Raw genomic sequence first — 23397 nt, 5'->3', positions numbered from 1 at the left:
ACCACTTCTTCTTTTTCTTTTTCTTTTTCTTTTTTTGTAGCTTTTAGGACAACTGGAAAACACAGGGCCTCCCCCAGCTGACAAGGAAAAGATTACATCACTTCCAACAGTGACAGTAACTCAGGAACAAGTTGGTAGGTTCATTTTCATACTTATTCTGTCATCTTCTGATCTCTGTTCAAAATCCCCTTCTATTCTAAGGATCTTCAGTTGAAGCTGTAGCCCCCTAAAATTCCTACCTGGGTGTGCCAGATATGGAAGGTGCCTGCTGCTTCACTAGGTTAGTCAACAGTTACTTCCTGAGCAATTACCATGTCCTGTTTTCTAGGTGCCATTGAAAATAAAGCAGTACAAAGATATATATGACTTGATTCTAATAAGTTGAAGAACTTACTAGTGTAAGCAAAACTCACCAAATGATTAAAAGACAGTGTTAACAATAGTGTTAGGAAGATGATATAGACTTTGGAGAAAGGGGAAGAGAAAAAGTGAGAGACTGGAAATTTGTTTCACATCTGCTTTGTGTCAGGTGCAGTTAGGTATATTAGACATAGATATTTTATTTATGAGCACTGAAGGAATTTAGTGATAAAGGGACATTAGTTTGGATTGGGAATTTCTTTCCCCACAAATTCAGGTTTAGAGTCAGAGAAGATTTTAAAGACAAAGTAAACCATCTTAGGTCATTCTGTTTAAGGGAAAGTATGAACCAATATAAGAATGTTAGCATGGACATGGAGTTCAGGTATAAGGAGAGTGACCTTATTAGAACTGAAATAGAATCTGACTTGGGGAGCAGTGGGAGGTATGACTGGATAGGAAGAGTGGGGCCTTGTTATATAGGACCTTGAAACTCCAAGAGAAGTTTGGGCTGGTTGTTTTAGGTAGTAGGTAAATTTCATAGGTCCCCAAGTGAAGAAATGAGGGACCACTTCCTTAAGTGGTCTTTAAGGAAGATTGGTCTGGAGGTAATGTGTAAAATAGATTGGAAAGGGGTGAGAGCAGGATGAGCGATTTAAGAGGCTATTGTGGCAGTCCAGGGTGGGGTTCAGGTGTTGGGGGTGATGCTAGCAGAAAGGAAAGGACAGATTCAGAAGATCGTTTTGAAGAAAGGCTTTCATCGTTGACTGCATAATGAGATGAAGGAAGGGAAAGGGTCAAAGATGATTATAAGATTTTTGCCACTTTGAACTATAAAAGGCAGTGCTGCCATCATTAGGGATGGGGGAATATTGAGTGGGTCCCCGGTTTGGGTAAGGAGATGATGTGATGTTTTTAATTTTTAATTTGTTATTTTGATATGCCAGTTGAGAGTCCAAGTGAAGATGAACTGGGAATATAGAATATAGGATATATTTGTAGATTTAAAGTCCTCAGTTGAGTGATACTGGGAGACTATTGCAGTAGACTAGGCAGGAGAAGTAAAAGTTAGAATTAGGGCAGTAGTGGTGGGAATGAAGAAGAAGGAGTGAATCTGTTAAGTGATTGCTCTGCTCCAAATGCCTTGACTGCTGTTGGGGCATGGAGTATATCCCAGCCGTTAGGGATGTAAACTAGCTGGTATTGTTAGCCACATTTAGGAAACTCAGAACTTGCTGCTTGGAACTCCCAATGTAGTTTGTCACCATTTCCTCTCAGGAGGACTTTTTGTCACTTGACTTGGAGGCCCAAGCTACACTTGGACTTGGCAGTTCTATAGCACGACCTCCTAGTACAGCTTTTAGTTAACAACTTCTACAGAGAACTTTAGGGCAGCCATGCTGAAAGAGGATACATATGTGGAAAAGAGCCAGGTAAAAGTGGCTTGAAGGGCCTGCCTGTGGCTCACTTGGGAGAATGTGGTGCTGACAACACCAAGTCAAGCATTAAGATCCCCTTACCAGTCATCTTAAAAAAAAAAAAAAGCGGCTTTTGAGACACTGAGTGGGAACTGCTAAGATTGCTGAGATGAGTTCCTTGGTTGTGGTAGATGGTTGCCAGTGTTTCCTGAGTGAAAACTGGCCACCAGAAGGCTGTCACACATTTCAGGAAGATGTTTTCCCTATTTTACTCAACAGATAATCTAAGCTCCAGTTTATTTCTTTCAACTCATATTGAAAAGTAGGCCTTAGTTCCTATCTAGGCCTTATTGGAATAGGCTCCATTTATCATTTCTCCTTTTTTGTGTCCCTGTCTACTACCACCCTTACCCCCATTTTGAAATATAATTCATACTTTTCATCTACCTCTCACTTGAATGCATCTTTTGTGTCTTATATCTTTTCTTTATGCATCCCTTGGATTGTTAGAGACATTGGGTTAGTTTTTTCTTCCTTCTTTTTGCTTTTGTTTACTTTAAAAGTCATTTCCTCCTCCAACAGATATAGGTTTAGAGTGTCCAGTTTGCAAAGAAGATTACACAGTTGAAGAGGAAGTCCGGCAGTTACCCTGCAATCACTTCTTTCACAGCAGTTGTATTGTGCCATGGTTAGAACTGGTGAGTACGGCCAGCTGTCATTTATGATGAGGTATCTGTGCCAGTACCATCTTTTTGGAGGGGATGGTTCAGAGTACAGATGTAATTAACAGTTCATGGAGAGCCAAGTAGATTGGATGTTAGTTTTAGAAATCCATGGCTAACTCCTAGTACTGCCATTACTGTTTTGTAAAATTATTATCTGTTCAGAACTTTTCTGAAAAGAGTTTGTCAAACTGTAGCCCATAGGCCACTGTGGCCTGCCACCTGTTTTTATAAGAAAAGTTTTATTGGAACACAGGTATGCTCATTTGTTTACAAATTATGGCTTCTCTTGTTCTACGTCGGCAGGGTTGAGTAGTTGTAACAGAGGTGGTATAGCCCACAAAGCCTAAAATATTTACTCCCTGTCCCTTTAAAGAAAAAGTTTACTGACCCCTAATCTAAACCATATGGAGAGTGGTAGGCATTTACCCTCCTGTCATATCTCAGGTCACTGTTTCTGGTTAGTTCTGTTTGCTACTGTTAAGCTAGCTATTATTAGCTACTTAACAGTAGTATGAGCTACTGTTAGCTACTATTAAGTTGCTGGCCTAGAATTCTGTCAGTTCTAGGGCCGGCCCGTGGCTCACTTGGGAGTGTGTGATGCTGATAACACCAAGGCCATGGGTTCGGATCCCTATATAGGGATGGCTGGTTGTTCACTTGGGAGAGCGTGGTGTGACAACACCAAGTCAAGGGTTAAGATCCCCTTACTAGTCATCTTTAAAAAAAAAAAAAAAGAATTCTGTCAGTTCTGCTTAAAGTTTATTTGGAGAATATGCTGGTGCCAAACCTTGTAGCCCAATGTGTACTGTGTGAAGATGTCTGCCCTTTCTGTTTTTTTCTAGTTGCCAAGTCATAACTTTTGATGTGCCACCTCTCAGGGTTCCTTAAGTGTTCAGTACTCCCAGTTTTTCAGGTCAGGCTGTTCACATGGACTGATATCTTTCTGTTTCAGCATGACACATGTCCTGTATGTAGGAAGAGCTTAAATGGTGAGGACTCTACTCGGCAAACCCAAAGCTCTGAGGCCTCTGCAAGCAACAGATTTAGCAGTGACAGCCAGCTACATGACCGATGGACTTTCTGAAGCTAAAGACCGCACCTGAACCAGGGCTGTGGTAGTCTTCTTACCATAGCTGTAAATTGTATCAGAACAAAAAAATAGTAGCTGGATTTAGGAATCACAAAAGAAACCCCAACCCATAATATTAATGCAATGAGTGTTTTTCTTCTCTAAATTTAAAGTTAGTATCTATAGGTGGAATTATATCTGCAACCAAATGTCTCTTATTCCTGAATTGAGAGTGATAATTTTAACATGTAAGACTTAATTATGTGGGTTTCCCCCCACCTGAGGAGAATCAGTTTCTTAAAGTTTACCTAGGGCCCTGCTATCTGTCCTGTTGCCTTGTAATGGATGTTTCCACCTCCTTCTCTAAACTCTACCCCACCATTAGTGTATTTTACAGTAAATACAGTGGAACCAGAACCCTAGAGTCCTGCTGATACGAAGTCCTATTGTCCTAATTGTACAAAAGCATCTACTCTTGACCACATTAGCCTTGAGGTGAGATCAGATTAATTCAGGAATCTGAGACTAATGATTTTGTTTTATCTTGATCCTCAGAGAGCAAATCAAAAAAAATTTATAGTGGGAAGGAAAAAGTAGCTTATCATTGTACACTTTGGTTTTCTCATTTTAATTTTTGAAAACTGCTTCAGGAGATGCTGTTTCTCCAGAAACCAACATGACATGCTTAGGAGTCTTATGTTAGTAAGAATCTGATTCTGGTTCTTTATTGGGAATGAGTTTGGCAGCATACAGACACAGAAAAACAGATGTTTGAAATCTTTGGTTCTGAAATTTTTTAATGATCCCCATTTCATTGTTTACTGTCTTTTGTTCTAGGGATCTTAAAATAATTTCCCTCAAAGAAATAGGATTATTTCATTACTGCCTCTAAAGCCAATTCACTGTTTTTAGTAATTCACTGGTCTTTAGGAATTGGGATTTCATATCATCTCATTTTAATTTTTTTAGGCCTATTTTTCATCTCTGAAATTTTCCTGTTCTGCTGGTTCTAACTATGCTCAGAGTCAAACTGACTAATGTGATCATGCCCCAAACTTCTTTACGTGGGAGAGTTTGGCCTTATGTTTTCAGCCTAACAGTGTCCCATGCATGTGCTCTTTGGAGCATTTAAGTGTTTAAAGTTTAATAAATGAAGAAGGTAAAAAATGTTGTCGGAATTTCAAAGTCTCAAAAGGAAATGATGGGGACATATAACAGCCACTGGTATATAAAAAAAGGCAATAATGATGCACAGGGGGCATCATTTGTAGGGTGACATCAGTGTTTCATAGTTTGGAATGATCAGAACAAGAATGCCACTCTTGTGAATCTCTTTCTTGGCTAGGAATCTTTCCTCAGTTTTTGTTGATTATCATACACTGATTTGGGGGTAAGGGAAGAATGTTAGAGATATCTTTTGTCTGTGCTTTGGTAGAGGATGAAGGAGTCTGGGAGGAAAGAGAAAAAGTGGGAGAGTGGCCTGCTGAACTAACAGCCTGCTTCTAAAAGTTGTGGACAGAAGGTGTGACTCAGGTTGTGCCCAGAGGAAATAGAAGATGTTTTCTCATGTACCTCTCATATTACACTTCTGTAGAAATTGCTTCTTTGGGGAATGTGATCTATTTACTATGGCTAGCCTATGGAATGTAGCCTAAGAATATACACTGGTTTCGAATTGATGGGGGGCGGGGGAGAAGAGATGTATATTGTGAATATTTGGCCACTACTTAGATGGAGGAAGGCTATGTTGAAGCTGGAGCATGTTGCAGTTTTCAAGTAGAACAATAGCAACTGTCTCAGAAAAATTATGACAGTCTAGAAATTTGTGTCTGCCAGCTAGTGTCTGAAGATGCCAGGACAGTTAGTTGTATTTTTACTTACAACTAGAGAATTAGTACCTGGCGAACTAGAAGGGATCTGAATAGCTTCAAAAAGGGTAGAAACAGGGCCGGCCCATGGCTCACTTGGGAGAGTGTGGTGCTGATAACCAGGGCCATGAGTTTGGATCCCTGTATAGGGATGGCTGGTTAGCTCACTTGGGAGAGCGTGGTGTTGACAACACCACGTTAAGGGTCAAGTTCCCCCTTACCAGTCATCTTTTTTTAAAAAAGGGGGTAGAAACAAAAGTGTTTGATAGGGATCTGCCTTTTTATTTTTTTGTTTTGTTTTGTTTTCTTTTTAGGAATCTGCCTTTTTAATACACAGTGTTGCAAACAGCATCAGACTAAGTTATCTGAAATTCCTTGACTTTTGCTCTGATAGAGGACATGAGGCTTATTTGCTGTTTCCCAGACCTGGTCCACTTAATGAATCTGTAGTGTTTATTCCTAGAATGGGAGGCATCTCAGACTTCCAGGTTAATTTATGTTAAAGGGTTAGGTTTTTCAGAGAAACAGAATAGGATATACATATGTATATAGAAAGAGATTTATTATAAGGAATTGGCTCAATTATGGAGGTTGAGAAGCCCAAGATCTGCAGTGGGCTGGAAACTTGAGAGAGCTAATAGTGTAGTTCCGGTCTGAGTCTGAAGTCCTAAGTAGCAGGAGAGCCAGTGGTATACATTTTCTAGCCTGAAAGCCAGGAGGCAAGAAGAGATGGTGTTTCAGTTCCAGTCCAGGGCTGGCTGGTTAGCTCAGATGTTTAGAGCACCACCTTGTAACACCAAGGTCAAGCGTTCGGATCCCTGTACCGGACAGCTGCCACAAAAAAAAAAAAAAGTCCTATCGATTCTAGTCCAAAGGCTGGGAAAACTGATGTCTCAGCTCAAGCAGTTAGGTAGGATTTTCCCCTTACTTGAGGGAGGGTCAGCCTTCCTATTCCATTCAAGTCTTTTGGTCAGCCTTCCTATTCCATTCAAATCTTTAATTGATGGATGAGAGCCACCCACATTGGGGAGGGTACTTTGCTTCATTCAGTCTGTTGATTCAAATGTTAATCTCATCCCAAAACACCCTCACGGACAGACCCAGAATAATGTTTGACCAAATATCTGGGCATCCTGTGGCCTATTAAGGTTGATACATAAAATAAACAGTCACAAGGAGGAAAAGTAGAAATGATACACACAGAGTGATCCTCATCCCTCTTAAGTTTTGCCAAGTGAACAGTGTGCCTCTATGAGAAATGTCTGCCTTGGCTCAGTCCTATGGTTAAACAGTGGAAGAAATGTATATGGGGTGTGGATCAATTTGCTCTGGGTGTAATTTTTATTTTTATTATTTATTTATTTATTTATTTTTAAAAGATGACCGGTAAGGGGATCTTAACCCTTGACTTGGTGTTATCAGCACCACACTCTCCCGAGTGCGCCACGGGCTGGCCCATAATTTTTATTTTTTCCTCCTTAATCTAAATTAACCTGGAAGTCTTTGAGAGACCTCCCATTCTAGAAAGAAACATTTTAGATTCATTGACCTAACACCAGAACATGGCTAGGGTTGAGAATTTATTTTTAGGAATGTCTTGCCCTTAAATGTTTCAAATACAGTTTAGATATAGTGCCCAAGGTGGAAGGCTACATAACCTGGACTTCAGGTGTTCATTCTTTTACATCTGGAAGGCTTACATACTCAGGAATTTGGAGGCTTTATAAGAGTGAAGGGAGAGGTTATTCAGCTTTCCCTGATTGTCAAAGAGAAGAGAAAACTTGCAATTTCAGATCGTGAGCCCTTATTGTGAACTTGAGGCCTTTACATTCATATTAACTGGCCTACCCTTTGAATTCCACGCAGAACTGAACAGATTTTCTTTTTTTTTTTGTGACCGGTAAGGGGATCATAACCTTTGGCTTGGTGTCGTCCGCACCGTGCTCAGCCAGTGAGCGCAGCGGCCATCCCTATATAGGATCCGAACCTGCAGCCTCGGTGGTCCCAGCGCCGCACTCTCCCGAGTGAGCCATGGGGTTAACCCTGGATTTTCTTATTCTGTATCTTTTTTTCTTTATCTTGTCCATTATGATAAATATATACATATATATTTATGAGGGTACTTCAAAAAGTTTGTGTAAAAATGAAAAGATAATACAAGTATTTCCACAAACTTTTTGAAGATCCCTTAAGTGTGTGCATCTGTGTGTGTATACACATGTATATATGTATATATACTTATTTCCTCTTGTCACAATTTGAAACGAGGGTAGAAAATTATTTGGTTAGCACATAATTAGGAGAGATTTCCTAGAGATTGGTAGACTTGGAAGTTGAGAGGTTATACAGGGCGGTGCCTTGCTGTCCTCCCAGTGATTATTGCTGCTTGGGTAGTTTTCAGATAAATTAGTCTAACCCAACTTCATTTGGGTCAGTTCTGGTTGGATAGAACTGGGGAGTCAGGTGGGAAGGGCAGAGAGGTGGATGTTTAACTGATACCTCCAAATCTTTAAAGTCTTAGAGCTAATGACTTAAGAGAAGGAAGAAGGAATAATACTAGTATTAAATATTAATTTTCCTTTAAAATTTCTACTGCCACTTCTCTGAAGAGTTGAGAAACCTGGAGAATCTAGAGTGATATTTTGGCCCTGTTGCTATAGCTCTTTGACTCTTTCCTTACAATAATGTTTTAATTTATTAGAAAAAGTAATTACTGTAGGCAGAGGATGTAGAAATGACTATTAATTAAAAAGCTTCCTTAGGTCATTGTTAATTTTATTTGTCAGGCTTTGCTGAATAATGATTGGGCAAGTGCTTCTTAGATGTTTTCTCTGAGCCATGCTCTGGTTCAATAATTGGTTCTCAAGTTAGAAGGAAAAGTTTGGGGGACGAACTTATTTTTTCCACCCAGCAAGTCTCACTTTGATTAAATAATTATTAGGAAAAAAAATTCCTTGTTTATATCTTTGTATCACACATTCACATATATGTATATGTTTGTGTATATATAGATATTTATATATTCATAGACATTGATTGAGTTTGGGTGTATTGTCCCCTCCAAAACTCATGTGGAAATTTGATCCCCAATGTGGCAGTGTTGGAAACTGATTGAGTCATGGGGGTGGATCCCTCATGAATGGATTAATGCTCTCCCTGGGGGAAGGAGGATTAATGAGTGAGTTCTCGCTCTATTAGTTCCCGCGAGAGCTCGTTGCTTAAAAAGACCCTGGCACCTTCTCTTGCTTCTTCTCTCTTGCTTCCTCTTGCCATGTGATCTGCTTGTACCTGCCAGCTACCTGCCACTTTTCCGCCATGAGTAGAAACAGACTGAGGCCCATGCCAGATGCAGCTGTCCCAAAATCATAAGCCAAATAAACCTCTCTTCTTTATAAATTACCCAGTTTCAGGTATTCTGTTATAGCAACACAAAATGGACTGAAACAGACATATAGGCACATTTCACTCTGGAGGAAGAAGGGTTATGGTGGGCACTTTAGTGAGCAGGGGTACAGAAGAGGGCTGGAGCCTCACAGTCTGATTCATTGTACATGCCTCTGGGTTTTCATGAGTTCTATGTTATGGGGCACTGTTGGCTTGGGTGAGTGCCTTGTTAGGTGATCTGTGGGAAAGGGATTCACTGGAGTTAAAAACCTAATTATTCCAAGGATTGAGAATAAATGACTTTAAGGAAAGGTTGTTTATCATTCATTGATGCTATATTATAATCAGTTGAACTCAAATATGAGGGTACTTCAGAAAGTTTGTGGGAAAATGGAATTAAAAGATAAACATAAATCTTTCCATGAACTTTTTGAAGACCCCTCATACATTATCCATACTGATTTTTTTTTTTTTTAATATCTATTGTTCATACCACATTGAATCTTTCATGACCTTCTGCATGCTTCAGTTTTTTTTCTCCCTGGTTTCCAGGTGCTGTTCGCTCAAGGAATACAGATTAAATATATTGGTCTTAACAGAGTTAATCAGGAGGGAAGCATAGTCTCTGTCCTGAATAACAACAAAACAGCCTTTGGGGCTTCAGAGGTGAGGGGCACTTCAGAGTTGATTGACATAGCTGATCTAGGCAGGCCATTGACATCTGTGAATGAAGATAGATTTTAGGAGGAGAAGGAGCAAGGCTGGTATTCAAATAGACTTTTTGGTGTTAGGGAAAAACCCCCTTTGGCCTCTGTGGTAGAGAGATTAGAAGATAAGTGCTGTTTACAACAATAATCCAATGGAGATTTGGGAGTTGAGGGCAACTAGTAGGAGAGTGTACTCTTACTGAGAGTTTCCAAAATAAATCTCATAAGTTCTGATGCAGGGAGTTGGGGGAAAGATTTGATGGGGTAAGCTTATCATGAGTGGCTATCCTGTAGGGGGAAATCCTAGCTTGCAGTAATGTCAGTGTCTCAGCACTCAGGCTGGGAGCCACAGGGCTGCTTCAAGGATTTAAAATAGGATGCATAGAGTACAGTGTGTACAACTAGGGGATCAATGTGTACAACTTTTCAGGATCAAAATAGAGCCTTGTCAGATCCAAAGGACATTATGAGGTTTTGATCTCTCATACCTGCCACAGACAAGTGGAATTACAGGTAATCAACTGTGAGATTTTATACACATAAACTTTATGTTCTGCTGCCAAATTACACTTAGATGATGTCCACAGAAGTGGAGTCTGTATTTTACCTTTCCTCTTTCAACTAGGATACTTAGATCTGTGAATCATGGGATGTAGGTTTGTGGTTTTTACCTTTTCTAATTACCATTTTTAAGGTCAAAAAGTTATTAGGTTCCCTTGCAACAAGATGACAGCTGTATTTTTAGTATTTTTTGATGAATCCATAACAAAAAAACCATGATTTCAGTAATGCTTTTGAATTAATTTGCCTTTATTAGTTACACCAGAATCTATATCCAGTTGAAAAATGGCTCATACATATTTGTAAGATACATTATTTATTCAGACTGAAGATAATGGGTATACAGATCCCTTGTAATAACCCTATGGCCTCACAAAGGTTCAAAATTCATGGTTGTAAATCCATTCATATAGATCAGGGTTAAGAAGTGTGTCCAGGAAACTACCTGTTCATACATGGAGATTACAGGCTTATTTGAAATCAGTTATATCAATATATTTTGGAAGCCAAGATCCAAGTGTTTCAAATTTCTGTTTAACTGAGTCTTGAGATAAGCAGAATAAATAAATCCCCTAGAAGCAAGATTTTTGACTTATGATTGCTTTGTTTATTCTGCTTAGTTCAAGTCAGAGCTTACAGCCTAATGCCCTTGAATGTCTTGATAAACTTGGGGAACAATCACGTGTCCTTTCTGCAGATTTTTATGTGTGGACTACAGTTAGCTAACAGTGGATGAAACCTTTCCCATAGTTGGAGATGTCTTCTTTGTGAGATTTCCAGTAGTTTTAGAAGATTCTTTGAATAGTAGAAGGCAAAAGATATCTCTACCTGTGTGAACTTAACATTTAGTTAGAAACACACACAAAAATACATAAAACAGAGAAAAATTAGAGTGTGATATAGTGGAGAAAGCTTCGGAGACTTTGGAGTCAAATCCAAAATCTCACTTAATTGTGAGAACAATCCTGTGGAGAAGGCAATATCCCATTTTACAGATAAGTTAACGGAAATAGCATCTCAAAACTTCATTTGCCCAAAGACACATAGCTGGTACATTATAGAGCTAGAATTTGAATCCAGGTCTTTGACTCCACGCCTAGTCCTTTTATCTCCATCGTACACAGAGTCCAAAATCCTTAGTTTGAGGTTCAAGAGCATCTCTAATAAGGGTCTTACCTATCTATTTCAGTTCTACCTCCCTCTGTTCCCACAAACTTTAGCTCCCACATTTGGCAGGTCCCTGCTGAGGATCACAAATAAGGTATCTGTTTCCTTTTGATGGCTTACAATTTAGCTCCAGCTAAATTGTCTGTTTCTACCTCTTTATTCATGTAGTTCCTCTCATCAGGAATATCTCTCCCCCTCCTATCTCCTTAACTATGACAAGAGGTCATCTGTCCAAAGAAAAAGACCAAAAGGGTTTGTGAGTTTAGGAAAAAGACTGCAAATACACGATGGGTATTTATTTAAAAACAGAGAAAAATGACCAAAGAGGTTGACAAGTACTTAGTTGAAGCTGGACAGGTATAATCTGTGGTACACCTCTCTTCCTCAGCAGTGCTGTGTGGGTGCTCTTGAACACTGACGTCTGTCATTTTCATGCCAAGTCGGTCACTGCGTCTGGCTCTCTTCCTCTTCTATCCTACCTGTCTTGCTTGTTTCCTTTCATTCTTTTATAGTGCTAAATAAAAATTTCTTCCAAAAAGTTGGTGTTCTCATTTTGTTTGACTTGCTTATTTTACTGTGTTGAGGGGTGGGGGGTAGGTTGTTCTGGGGTACAAAAACACACATACCAATATTTAAGAACTGTACACTAGCCACTTTGGTGAAAGCTGTTCTTTTTATTTACTGGTGCTAAGATGGGAAGAAGGCAGGTTTGCTCTGGCTGTGAGGATGGAAGGTCAAGGAGTACACTGATTTGCCCAGCTTATATTCCCCGAGATTCTTGGCATATTTATCATCTCATCCTCTGTGCCTGGTTTATTCTCTGAGCATATTGTAATGAGAAAGATACCAAGCTAGCTAGAGTCACATTTATCTTGCTGTAACATTTTTGTTTTAGGTTTCTTTTGGCACAAGACTTACAGAGCTGTGGAAAGAAAAAGAAACATTTGTATTACTGCCTCACAACTTAGAATAGTAACAAAATACCTGATGTAATAGAGTGTGACCTGTCTTGGGATGTGTGTTTGATAGGCCCTCATGTCTAGAGAGGGAATGGAAAAGGAAGTAGGAACATATTACATGTGTTGTGTCTTATTGCTCAGGTTGGGGTTGTAATCTTTGAATGACCACACCTGGCTTAGCAGGAAGTCCAATGCACTCACTATCCACTACACCACAGAGCCAGCTTGGGGTTGTCATCTTGAGTAAATCTAATTGATCTTGGTGGAAGTGGGGAGAGAACCAACCTTTGATTTCTTCTTGCTGGAAGATGGGACAATCAAAAGAAATAATGCCACTCAAAAGATATTAAGGTAGGTTTTCCATGTATAGCACTGAGTGGTTGACACAGTGATAAGACAAGGATATTCACTGAAATTAGCTTCATGAGCTGAGGGAGGTACAGAGATTCAGGAAACTCCCTCATCCTTTTTTGTCACGTGTAAGTATGATAATTTGATCTATGTGATCTTTCTGGGCCCAGAAAACGTGTTTTTATTCTGATGAACATTGCTCTACTTCTTTCATAATTCATAAGCCTTGAGTTGGAGGGGGATAAAGAAAAGGAAGTTCATTAGTAGTGTATATTTTTTTGTTTAATCAAATATTTAGCATCAATTTTTCTTTTTCTTTTGTTAACCTTTAAAGCTACTTGAATTAAATATAGGAGAAAGTAAATAATTGGATTCAAAAGTTCATTCTTCTCTTTACCTGACTGGAAAAGAGCTCAGAGGTTTTTTGCTCTAGGATAACTTGGGAATCAAAGGTAGTGAGTGGCTAGACTCAATTTCCTCTTCTCTTTATGATTTTTATTCTGCATGAAGAAATAAAATAAATTTTACTGGTAATAGAGTACCCTAACCATCCAAGGGAATTTAGATTACATAAAAAAAGTCTAAAGGGTCATGGTCAGACTGCTTGATATTCATGTTTCCTCCTGAAAACTGGCACAGGCTTAACTTGGCAGGTTCTCACCAAGGGTCACAGAAAAGTTCTCTGTTTTGATTTGCAGTTAAGGTGCTGGAATAGAGTGTTAGGTGGTCCTCTTTCAAGAAATGGGAGGAGGCAATCAGAATGGGGGTGGTGGTGAAGGAGGTGAGAGAGAGGTGTTTTACTTATAGATGGTTACCACTGAGAGCATAAGGTTTTAGAGTGAGAAGGATTTGTATTCATTCCTGTGAAGAACAACATTTAACTTCTTTGTGCCTGTATCCTGATGAGTAATCAGGGGATGTTTGCTTGCAAGGGTTGTATGAGGTTAGAATCACCATATATGTAAAGCATCTGACCCATCATGCAGATTCTTTAACAAATTGATTAAGAACCTACTATGTGTCTGGTATGGTCTTTTTGTTGGGGTAAACAATACAAAGTTCCTGCTTTTATAGAGCTTACATTCTGGTGGCACTCAAAAAGTGATAGTTACTGATTTGAGGAAAGCCTAAATAAAATGGAATTAAGAATTCCAAGGAAAGGCAAAAGCCTGCATCAGTTACTTTTTATGAAAAACACTGGCAAATTATTGGAAGTTCCAACCTCTGTGTTGACTAACAGGGAAAACACTGATCCATATTGATAAATGGTGCTCAGAGGACTTACTGTGTTTTAATATACTCAATCTGGCCATCAGCCTTTGCTGACTAGCTACATTCTTCAAAACCCCCCTCCAGACTGAGTTTCTCTTGCTTTATCTTCACATAATAGCTAAAGATCTGTTGTCTCAACTTGTGGCCCTCTGTTGATCTAGCTAGTAGAGGAAGCTGTGTTTACTTGCCTCTCCCACAGGCCTTCTTTCCTAACAGGTCTGACCTCCTACCAGATTGGTTTGAATAGCCAAGTCTTGAGGAGTGTTTCCTTCTCTCTCTGGGCTTCCTTTCCAATCCTCTCCTCCTGGGGAATAACCAAGGTGGCAAAGGAATAGTGCCTTCATTGCTTGGGATGCTTAGGGCTCTTCTGGACATACCTTGAAAGGCCACCAGGCTGGTGGCCAGCATCACCCAGACCTTTTCTTGTAGGAAGCCTGAACTGAGAGTGCCTTTATTATGGCTGAGCTCAGAGTGTTGTCTTTGTTTCAGTCCCGTCACTGTATAGTTCCCTGTCTCTGGTTCAAAAGAGAATCATGGGTCAAAGGAACGTTTCAGAAATTGTTAATACTTCTTTTACATCAGTTCAAAACAAATCTTTTTCAAATGATCTCCAAAGATATCACCCAGCATAACTCATTGCCCAAATATTTTTTTAACATTGTGAGTAATTATGATGATGTACATAAGCAGCAATAAATAAATACAGAATCTCCTGTGTGTTAGACACTGGGGATGCAAATAGACCTTGAAGGAACTCTAAAGTTTAGCCATAGAGGCAGCTAAAACAGCTTAGTCACCTGGGACTTGGGTATCCCCAAATGTGATTTACAAACCATCTTCTAGATTAGGTCAAGCAATTTAGCATAAGTTAAAATCTTGGGCTTTGGAATAGATCTGGATTTTTATCCATCATTTACTAACTGGGTGAACTTACACAAGTTATCTTTGATCCTGAGTTGTCAGGACTGTAATAGTACCTACCTCAAGAGGCCATGGGGAGTAAATGAAATAATACCACTTGGCACAATACCTGCCACACAGTAAGTACTCAGTAAACGGTAGATGTTGTTTATTATCTGTTACTTGTCTGGTCTTACTAGTTTCATCTTCCAAAAGAAACTTAATTTCCACATTTAGGGACTGTCCATATGTGCTGACTGTAGTATTCAAATATGTTGAGAGGGCAAGAAAGGCATTGTCTTAAGGAGAACCACCACAAGTAGAAACACTTAGGATATATTAGGAGAACACAAATACTACATTATAAGGAGCAAGGACTGCGTTGTACTTCATTCTGTTCTCTAAGGCTTAGGACTGTACCTGGGATGCACAGCAAATACTTGTGAGATGAGTGAAAGAGGAGTATCCACTAGTACAGTTTAACTGGAGTGGATACTCACCGAAATAGTAGAATGAAATTGTATAGAGCTGCCAGTGCCCAGCTAAAGTCACTTAGACTTTATCCCATAGATAGTGAGAAGCCGTTAAAACGCTGAGTAGTGGTGTGGCATGTACAAACTAGCATTTTAGAAAGATAAGTCTGGTGGCCGTGTGTAATGGATTGGAGGCAGAGACATTATTTAGAGTTGACAGCCATTATTAGGCAGCAGCTCAGTGCCAGGCTCTATGATTTGTGTGGGAGATATAAAGGTAATATGACACAGTTGGTGATCTCAAGTTAGGAGACTAATGGAATGTTTTAAGAGTGAGATAATGAAGATCTGGAAAACACCTTTGGAAAAAAAAAACTGTGGGACAGAACTAGTAGTACTTAGTACTGACTGGATAGGGATAAGAAAAAAGGAGGAACGAAGGTTTTGACTGAATCATGAACAGAAATAGGGTCTCAGGAGGTTAGGTTTGATTTTGAGTTTGAGGAGATGGTAGGGCATTCAGGAGCTAGGAGTCTAATTGTCAGTTGGAATGTTTAAATGTTAAGAAAGGATAGAGCTGAAGAAATTGATTTTTTTTAAGTAGCAAGGAGGTACAGGTTTAAATCAAGGGTGGATGAGAACTTGAGATAGTAGAAAAGGTTGAAGGGGTAAGGAGTAAGTCTTAAGGAATACTCATGTTTGAGAGGTGGGAGGAGGAAATTGAGGCAGAGAAGAGAAAAGAACAGCCAGATATGTACGGTCACAGAAGCCGGTAGAGATGAGAGTTTGATGAAGGAGAGAATAGTCAGAAGTGCTGAATGCTATAGCTAGGTCAGATAGGAAGACACCAGGAAGCAAGGAAGAAAATACAAACCAAACTAGACTGGAATAGATCATTTGAATTAACTAGTAACCATAGAAGATGATGAAAACATTTGTTAAAAGGCTCTGGGCCAGGTTTTTATTGGGGGTGGGGGAGGGGTTTATTTTTCTTAATAAGATAGTATGCAAAAATTTATAAAGAATAATAGTGTCCTTTTATACACCTATGCTTATTCCCCACTGCCAACTCTTGGAGATGGTTTTTTTTTTTTTTTTTTCTTTTTTAAAAGATGACTGGTAAGGGAACCTTACCAGTCAGCACCACACTCTCCCAAGTGAGCCATGGGCTGGCCCCTTCTTGGAGACGTTTTACCATATTCCTAAATAATGTGCTCATATTGCCACTTCCTCATGATGAAGTTTAGACATTATCTATTGACGTTCTGTTATAGTAGATGAGGATACAGTTCTCTTACACTTCAACCCACTTCCCTTCTCTGCATACTTCCAAGTATAGTTATATCACAAATTTTAGTTAAATTGGTAATGTTTACCTAATCCAGATTCTGTAAATGTTATTTTTTTGCAGAGTCAAGTTGTATACTTTGTTTCTTTTGTAAAATTTAGTGTTTTTTCTAGAGGTAATGATCACCTGATTTTATTTTATTTGTTTTTACTGGCAGAGTTTTCCATATCTGTATCTTTATTCCTTTTACCAGATCTGTCATGGGCTTTCAAAAAAAAAAATATCTATCAATTCTATTTTTACCCAAAGCCCTCTCTCTTGCTCTTTTCTGGACTAATTGCCTTTTCGGCCTTTTTTCATTCTAGAATGTCCTTGTTTCTTAGACCCCATTTTATCTACTTTACTGATTTGCTTTCTTATTTTACTGAAGCACATCCTCTGGTAGGTTCTTTAAAAGATCACATGGGAGGTGATTTCTGTTCTGAGTCATTGCATGTCAGAAGTGTCTATTCTTTCCTCACATTTGATTGGTAGTAAAAAAATATGATTAAAAAACAAACAATCATTGTATTGGTAGTTTGGCTGCATATAGAATTCTATGTAGAACGTAATCTTTTCACAGAATTTTGAAGGCTTGCTCTACTGTCTGGGAATACAGAAACACAGTCACTCTCTGTTTGGCACTTTATATGACTTGAGGAAATCATATAAAGCTGGGCTGGAGTGGCCAAGTTTAGGTCGTGCCAAACTAGTAATGGAGCAGGCAGAGCATGTGCAAAATGAAAGAAATATGCAGAAATGAGAGGCCTTGCTGCCTCAGAGAGATTGAGACAGTAACTATTTTGGGTCCTGTCAGCTTTCTGGTTTCTGATTCCAGGAACTGGGATTCATGAAGGCTGCTTGTACATTTTACTTTATTCCCCTGCTCCCAACCCGTAATTTATGGTAGCTTGAGTGGGTTTCTGTTTCATGCAACTAAATGCTCCTTAAGATAAATGTCCATTTATCCATTTTATCCCAAAGCCATCTCTCTGTCTGCTTGTATTTAGAAATATAGCCACATCTCTGGGTGAGCTCTGAATTGGGAATCGGGAGGCTAAAATTCCAGACCTCTATCTGCTTTTACTGGCATTGGTCTATGAGTAGCATTGGACAAATCTCTTCACCTCCCTATGACTCAGTCTCCCTGTCAATAAAATACGATGGCCACCACAGTAAGATTTTTTAAATTAAAAACAAAATGATATTACCTTTGTATGTGTGCTTTGAAGAAAGTCAGCGTCTGCCAGTGGGAGTGATGGAAAAGGACTAATGGGAAGGACTCTCCACAGGAAGGGAGACTGCCTGTTCAGGACCTAAAACATCTGCTTATATTTCTAGCTGTCAAGTCTTCCCTGTCCCAACTAGTGGCATGAAGGGTATTAGAGACTTACCTGTGACTTGAACATAGAAAAAATGGCCCTGAAGGAGAATATCTGGCTTCTTGCCTCTGGCACAACACTGGTAGGTCCCACTGTCCAACGGTGTGGCTTGGTTTATGGTGAACACCAACTGAGATGATTTTTCACTGGCACCATCTATCCCAGGATCCCGCTTAAGTCTCAGCTGTTCCAGGCTGGTCTCAGGGGAACAGTCCTCAGACCTGTTCTTACACAAAAACACTACAAACCCTTCAGCCTCTTCTTCCTTATGCCACACAGTACAGATTAAGTTTAGTCGTTTTCCTTCCTGGGAAGCTGAGCTGGTGATGTTTATGCCTCCTGGAATGGAAAGGGAAGAATTACCCATGGGAGGGCAGGTAGAGTTCCTTGCCTGCTACTCTAACTGCTCCTTATCTCTAGAGGTCTTCAAGCGAGGACTGGAGCACAATCTGGCAACAACACTGGCAGACAGGAAAGAAATTTTAACTCTGTCTTTGGCTGTGTGACTATAGACAAATTACCTAACTCCTTTAGCAGGAGTTTATTCATCTGGAAAATGAAAGTTAAGGAATTAAATAAATAAGCTCAAAGATTCCATTCATTCATAGATTTGTTTTTGTTCCTTCATTTAACGGATATGTTTAGACATCCATTCTGCCAAGCACTGTGCTGCTGGAGCTACGTTGAATAAGACATGAGCCTCACCCTCATGAGTTTATAGCCTGAGGTAAAGACAGATTGTCAAAAAATTACAATTCAATTTTACAATTACTGTAATTGAGGAATCTTAAAGATTCTGGAGTCTGTGTGGAAGAATTAGGGAAAATTCACAGAGAAGTTAAGTGCTTGAGTTGACACTTGAAGGATGAGTAGAAATTTTTCTACCAGATAAGAGAATGAGATAGAGTCCCTGGAGACAGCAGAGATTAAAATGGGCCACTGTATGGAATAGAAGTGATAATTGACTGGAGAAATATAGATTATTGAGGGACCATTGATATCCAAAGATCATGGCTCTTTGATGGTAGCAGTCTGCAGACTTTATGGTTTTCTCTACAAATAATCTATAGCCCTGATACAGAAGTAGAGAAAACAGACAGTTAAGTTAACCCAGGATAATGCTTTGGCCCAGGGGGTGTCTCTGACCTCCTAATTTCCCAATCCATTGACCCTACCACCTTTTTAGTGGCCCTCATCTCACAACTTCACTTCCTTATGCTGTTTATATTTTGTGGTCCATTGCTATAACCTCTTCTTTATATCCACCTTTAGCTCCCTTAGCTTTACTTCCTCTATCATGATTCCTTGCAAAACCCCAGCCTTAGTTAAATCCAGCTCTCTGCTAAAATCTCACCAGATAGATTTCAAGCTGCCACTCCCCTTCCCTATTCCCTGGGCAGGTTGAACTCCTATGACTTGTTTTTCCCTGTAAGACTCTCCTTAGATACACAATAAACTAAATTCACTCACCTGAAAATGGTGAGGAGATAGAGATGGAGGCTGCCCCATAGAGGTTAAGTGCCGCCCTCTTAGAAGAGTAGCTTGTGGGCTAGACCCATATCTGAAGGAAACCTGCAATCCCAGCCATTCATTAATTAAGAAATGGTTTATATTTTATTTCTACTCTCCAACTGGAACGTCTATAGGGCCTTTAACTATTTAAGTGCTTTACTATATATCTAATCTTCGGTATAGCCATAGAGAAACTCATGGAGACCCATTTTATAAACAAACAAACTGAGGCACAGAGTGCTTAAATGGGTTGCTAAAGCTGACGAAGACTGTCGATCTCAAACCTGGATTTTGTAAATTTACAGTGTGTAAGAGCTTGACGGAATCTTAGATTGAGGCCCAGATTACAAGGCTCTCTCCAACACATAGCAGAGGCAGAATGTCTGATGGAGAGGGCAGTAATATTAGTTCTAACAAAACAAAACAAAAAAGAAACTATGTTTTTCACTTTTTCATTAGTGTCAAGAAGAGTGGTTTCTTTCCTTCCCCACCAGAAAAACATCATGAGATCCATCCCTCCCCATGAGCCCAGGATTGTCCCCCACGGCTGTCTCTGCTCTGGGGTCTGTCCTCACCACCAGGCGGGATGTCCACAATTGCCAGCAGGACGGCTAGGGCACAGCAGCCTCTGCCAGGTGCCATCAGCGTAGTGTGCGTTGTCAGCAGGCCCAGGAATTCGAAGCCAATGTTGACTCAGCTGATGTCCTCGGCCTCACTCTCCTGAAAGCGCAGGGGAACCCACTAGACAAAGCCTTTCAGAGCTTCAAGACCATCTCCCTGTTCCAGGCACTAGCTTCGGTTAGCTCGAGTCTGGGGGAGGTGGGGGACGGCTTGAGCATGAGAGTCCAGCTGGCTGGAAAGTGAGACAGTAAATCAAGTGAGGTGTGCTAGAGAGAGGAGAGGGGGAAAGAGAGAGACACTAACGGCTATATTTTCAAATTATATTTTTCTAAGTTAAATTGGATTGCTAGGTCAAAGAATATGAGCATTATAATTTTTTTCTACTAAATTTTTTGCTCTCCAAAACAGTTGATGAGATTCAGATGTTCGCCAAGCATGCTTGATAGTGTACATTTCCTCATGTCCTTGGCAGCCTAGATATTATCTGTATTTCACATTTTTGCCAACCTGATAGAGGAAAAATAAGATGTCACTGTTTTGCATATCCATGACTAATGATGTTGAGGATCTTGTTGTATGTTTATTAGTCATCAATATTTTCCATGAATTGCATGTTCATATTTGTTGTGTTTTTTAAAAAATTAACTTCTAGGAGCTTTCTCTGTATTAGAGATATTAACCTATCTGCCATTTTTTTAAACAAATATTTTCTCCTAATTGGTTGTCTCTTGCTTGATGTTGTTTATGATGCTTTTTTCCATAGGAAAATTTACATCTGTATGTGGTTAAATACAACATATCTGTCTTTTCTTTCAAGTCATCTGGATTTCCAGTATTGTTTAAGAAAGTTTTCCTCAGGCTGAGGTTACAATTTTTCTTCCAATATTTTTACCGTTTACTGTTTTACCTTTTATTTTTATATCTTCTAATCCTAGCTAAGAAAAATTACTTCATATGAAAAAACCCAAACTAAACAAAACCGACAAAACACCTGAATTTCACCGATAGGGAAATGGTTCAATACATTTTGATTTATCCATACAATAGAATATTATATATTATTATTATTATTTTTTTTTTTTTAAAAGATGACCGGTAAGGGGATCTTAACCCTTGGCTTGGTGTTGTCAGCACCACGCTCTCCTGAGTGAGCCACGGGCCGGCCCTTATTATATATTATTAAAAAGAATGAGTTCGTTCTATAAACATGGGCCTGAAGGGATGTTCATAATGTATCATTATGTCAAAAAAGGCAAATCACAGAGTTAAGTATATAAAATAAATACATTTTTATTTTTAAAAATCCTCTCTCTGTGTGTATGTTTTAATAATACATCTAAACACTTTGGAGTGTATAAGTTTTTGAATAGGTAGTTACAATCACAGGGTACAAAATTTGAAAGGGAAAAGCAATAATTTTTCTATAAATTTATTTTTCTATCTGATTTTTATAAACAGCCTGTCTAGTCTCTCTTTTCCCACCATCCACCACCAAGAAAGAGTCCTATTGGTATTTTTTAAATTGGGAAATGTTCAATTTATATTTTAACTTAGGGAGAATTGAAATTTTTGTGACATTGATTCTTTGACCCAAAAACATAATATTTCTTTCCATTTTTTGTCTTGTGTATTGGTGTGTGTGTTCCTCAGTAGTGTTTAGAAGTATTCTTCATGAAGGTCTTGTCCATTTCTTGCTGAGTTTATTTCTGACTAATTTATATTCTTTGTCACTATTGAAAATGTCATGTTTTCCCATTGTATCTTTTAACTGTTTTTTATTTGTATCTTTATATCATTCGTTATATTTTTTAACTCTTCATTGTTGTTCATGTATGAGAGGCTATTGATTACTAAACATTAATTTCATACCCAACTACCTTCCCTTACTCAGTTCTATCACTGTTTATAATAATTTTTGAGTCAGTTCTCTTGGATTTTCCAGTCATGTAATTTTATTATTTGTAAATAATGATAATTATTTCCTTTTCTATTTTTATATCTCTGATTTCTTTCTTCTGTCTAATTGTGTTAATATCTCAAGAATATATTAAATAATAGTAATGATAATGAATCTCTGTCTTTTTTCTGCGTTTAATGGGGAATGCTTCAATTGTTTCCTTATTAAGCATTATGTTAGCTTTAGGGATGAGATATATTTTATTATGTTAAGGAATGTGCATTCGTTTCTATTTTATTAAGAGTTTTAAACATATCAAGAATGAATGTTGAATGTTTTATTAATTGCCTTTGAACACTGGCTAAATTACCATATGATTTTTTTTTAGATATATTAGTATGGTGATCTATGTTAATAGATTTTCTAATATTGATACATCCTTGCAACCCTAAACAAACAAAACCCAAAACCATTCGGTCAGAGTGTTTTATTCTTTTAATATGCTTTTGGATTCTGTTTCATAATATTTTATGTAAAATTTGCTTCAATATTCTCAAAAAAGATTGATTTATTTTCTATTTTTGGTGCTACTTTTGTTGAGTTTTAGAATAAATGTTATGCTTATTTCACAAAAAGAATTTGGAAACTTTTCTTCATCTTTTAGCTCAGGGATGATTTCAATAGCATTGGCATAATCGGTTTTTATAGACTTTGTGGAATTCTCTAGTGATACTATCTGGGCCTGATGCTTTTGTGGAGAAGTTCAACACTGACAACTTTTTCTATTTCCTATCTGGTAATTAATCTATTAAGTATTTTCTCCTTACTGAAACCAGTTTTGGTTAATTGTAATTTTAAAAGAAAATTATCTACTTTATCCATAACTTATAGTCATAGAGTTGGGAAAATAAATCTCTTTTGGTTCTTTACATTTCCTCTGTGTTTGTGGCTCTTATTTGTGTATTTGTGCTTTCTTTTCCTTTTTGTCTTGATTACTTTATCTTTTTTTTTTTTTTGGCTTGTTTTTTCCTGAATAAATAGCTCTTGGTTTACTTACTAGTTCTACCATGTTCTGTTTTCTTACTTACTGACTACCACAGTTAATTTTATTAATGGAATTGTTGGCTATGGGATTTTTAGACTGCTATTTTCCCAGTGTCTATTTCCCCTATGTCTCCCTTTTTAATAAGTCCTCCAGCTCACCTCCACTGAGTTTTAGTAGAGAACATGTCTGCCTAGCTAGAGAGAACATTTCCTGGCCCCCCTTTGTAGATAAGGTGGCTAAGCTGTCAATGGTAGATAAAGAGAAGTGGTATGTGCTACTTATAGGACTTGTTGCCTGTGGTAGACTGCAAAAAAACAAAACAAAACCTGCCACAAATTCTTCCCATCTCTGTATACCTGCCCCTTCACAATGTGACTTCGCCACTCTACCCAACCTGTT

General features: G+C 38.6%; 2 protein-coding genes across 2 annotated transcripts in view; one reads left to right on the top strand and one right to left on the bottom strand.

Annotated features, from left to right (window-relative positions):
* The window catches only part of RNF115 (ring finger protein 115), a 109344-nt gene extending 100505 nt beyond the window's left edge, over window positions 1–8839 (top strand). The window contains exons 7-9 of the mRNA XM_063103692.1: window positions 41–134; window positions 2361–2476; window positions 3456–8839. Coding sequence (XP_062959762.1) covers window positions 41–134; window positions 2361–2476; window positions 3456–3587 — 342 coding nt within the window. The 3' untranslated portion in view covers window positions 3588–8839. The remainder of the gene's footprint in view (window positions 1–40; window positions 135–2360; window positions 2477–3455) is intronic.
* Window positions 8840–9963: 1124 nt separating this feature from the next.
* Window positions 9964–20077, bottom strand: CD160 (CD160 molecule). Its single transcript, XM_063105823.1, has 4 exons — window positions 20011–20077; window positions 17936–18262; window positions 14219–14356; window positions 9964–10019 (listed from the first exon to the last, which is right to left on the bottom strand). The coding sequence occupies exons 1-4, from the start codon at window positions 20075–20077 to the stop codon at window positions 9964–9966; spliced, it is 588 nt and encodes a 195-aa protein (XP_062961893.1).
* Between the last annotated feature and the right edge of the window lie 3320 nt (window positions 20078–23397).

This window comes from Cynocephalus volans, chromosome 8 (assembly GCF_027409185.1).
Source record: "Cynocephalus volans isolate mCynVol1 chromosome 8, mCynVol1.pri, whole genome shotgun sequence".
NCBI lineage: Eukaryota > Metazoa > Chordata > Mammalia > Dermoptera > Cynocephalidae > Cynocephalus > Cynocephalus volans.
This window is presented reverse-complemented; position numbering and strand designations above follow the sequence as displayed.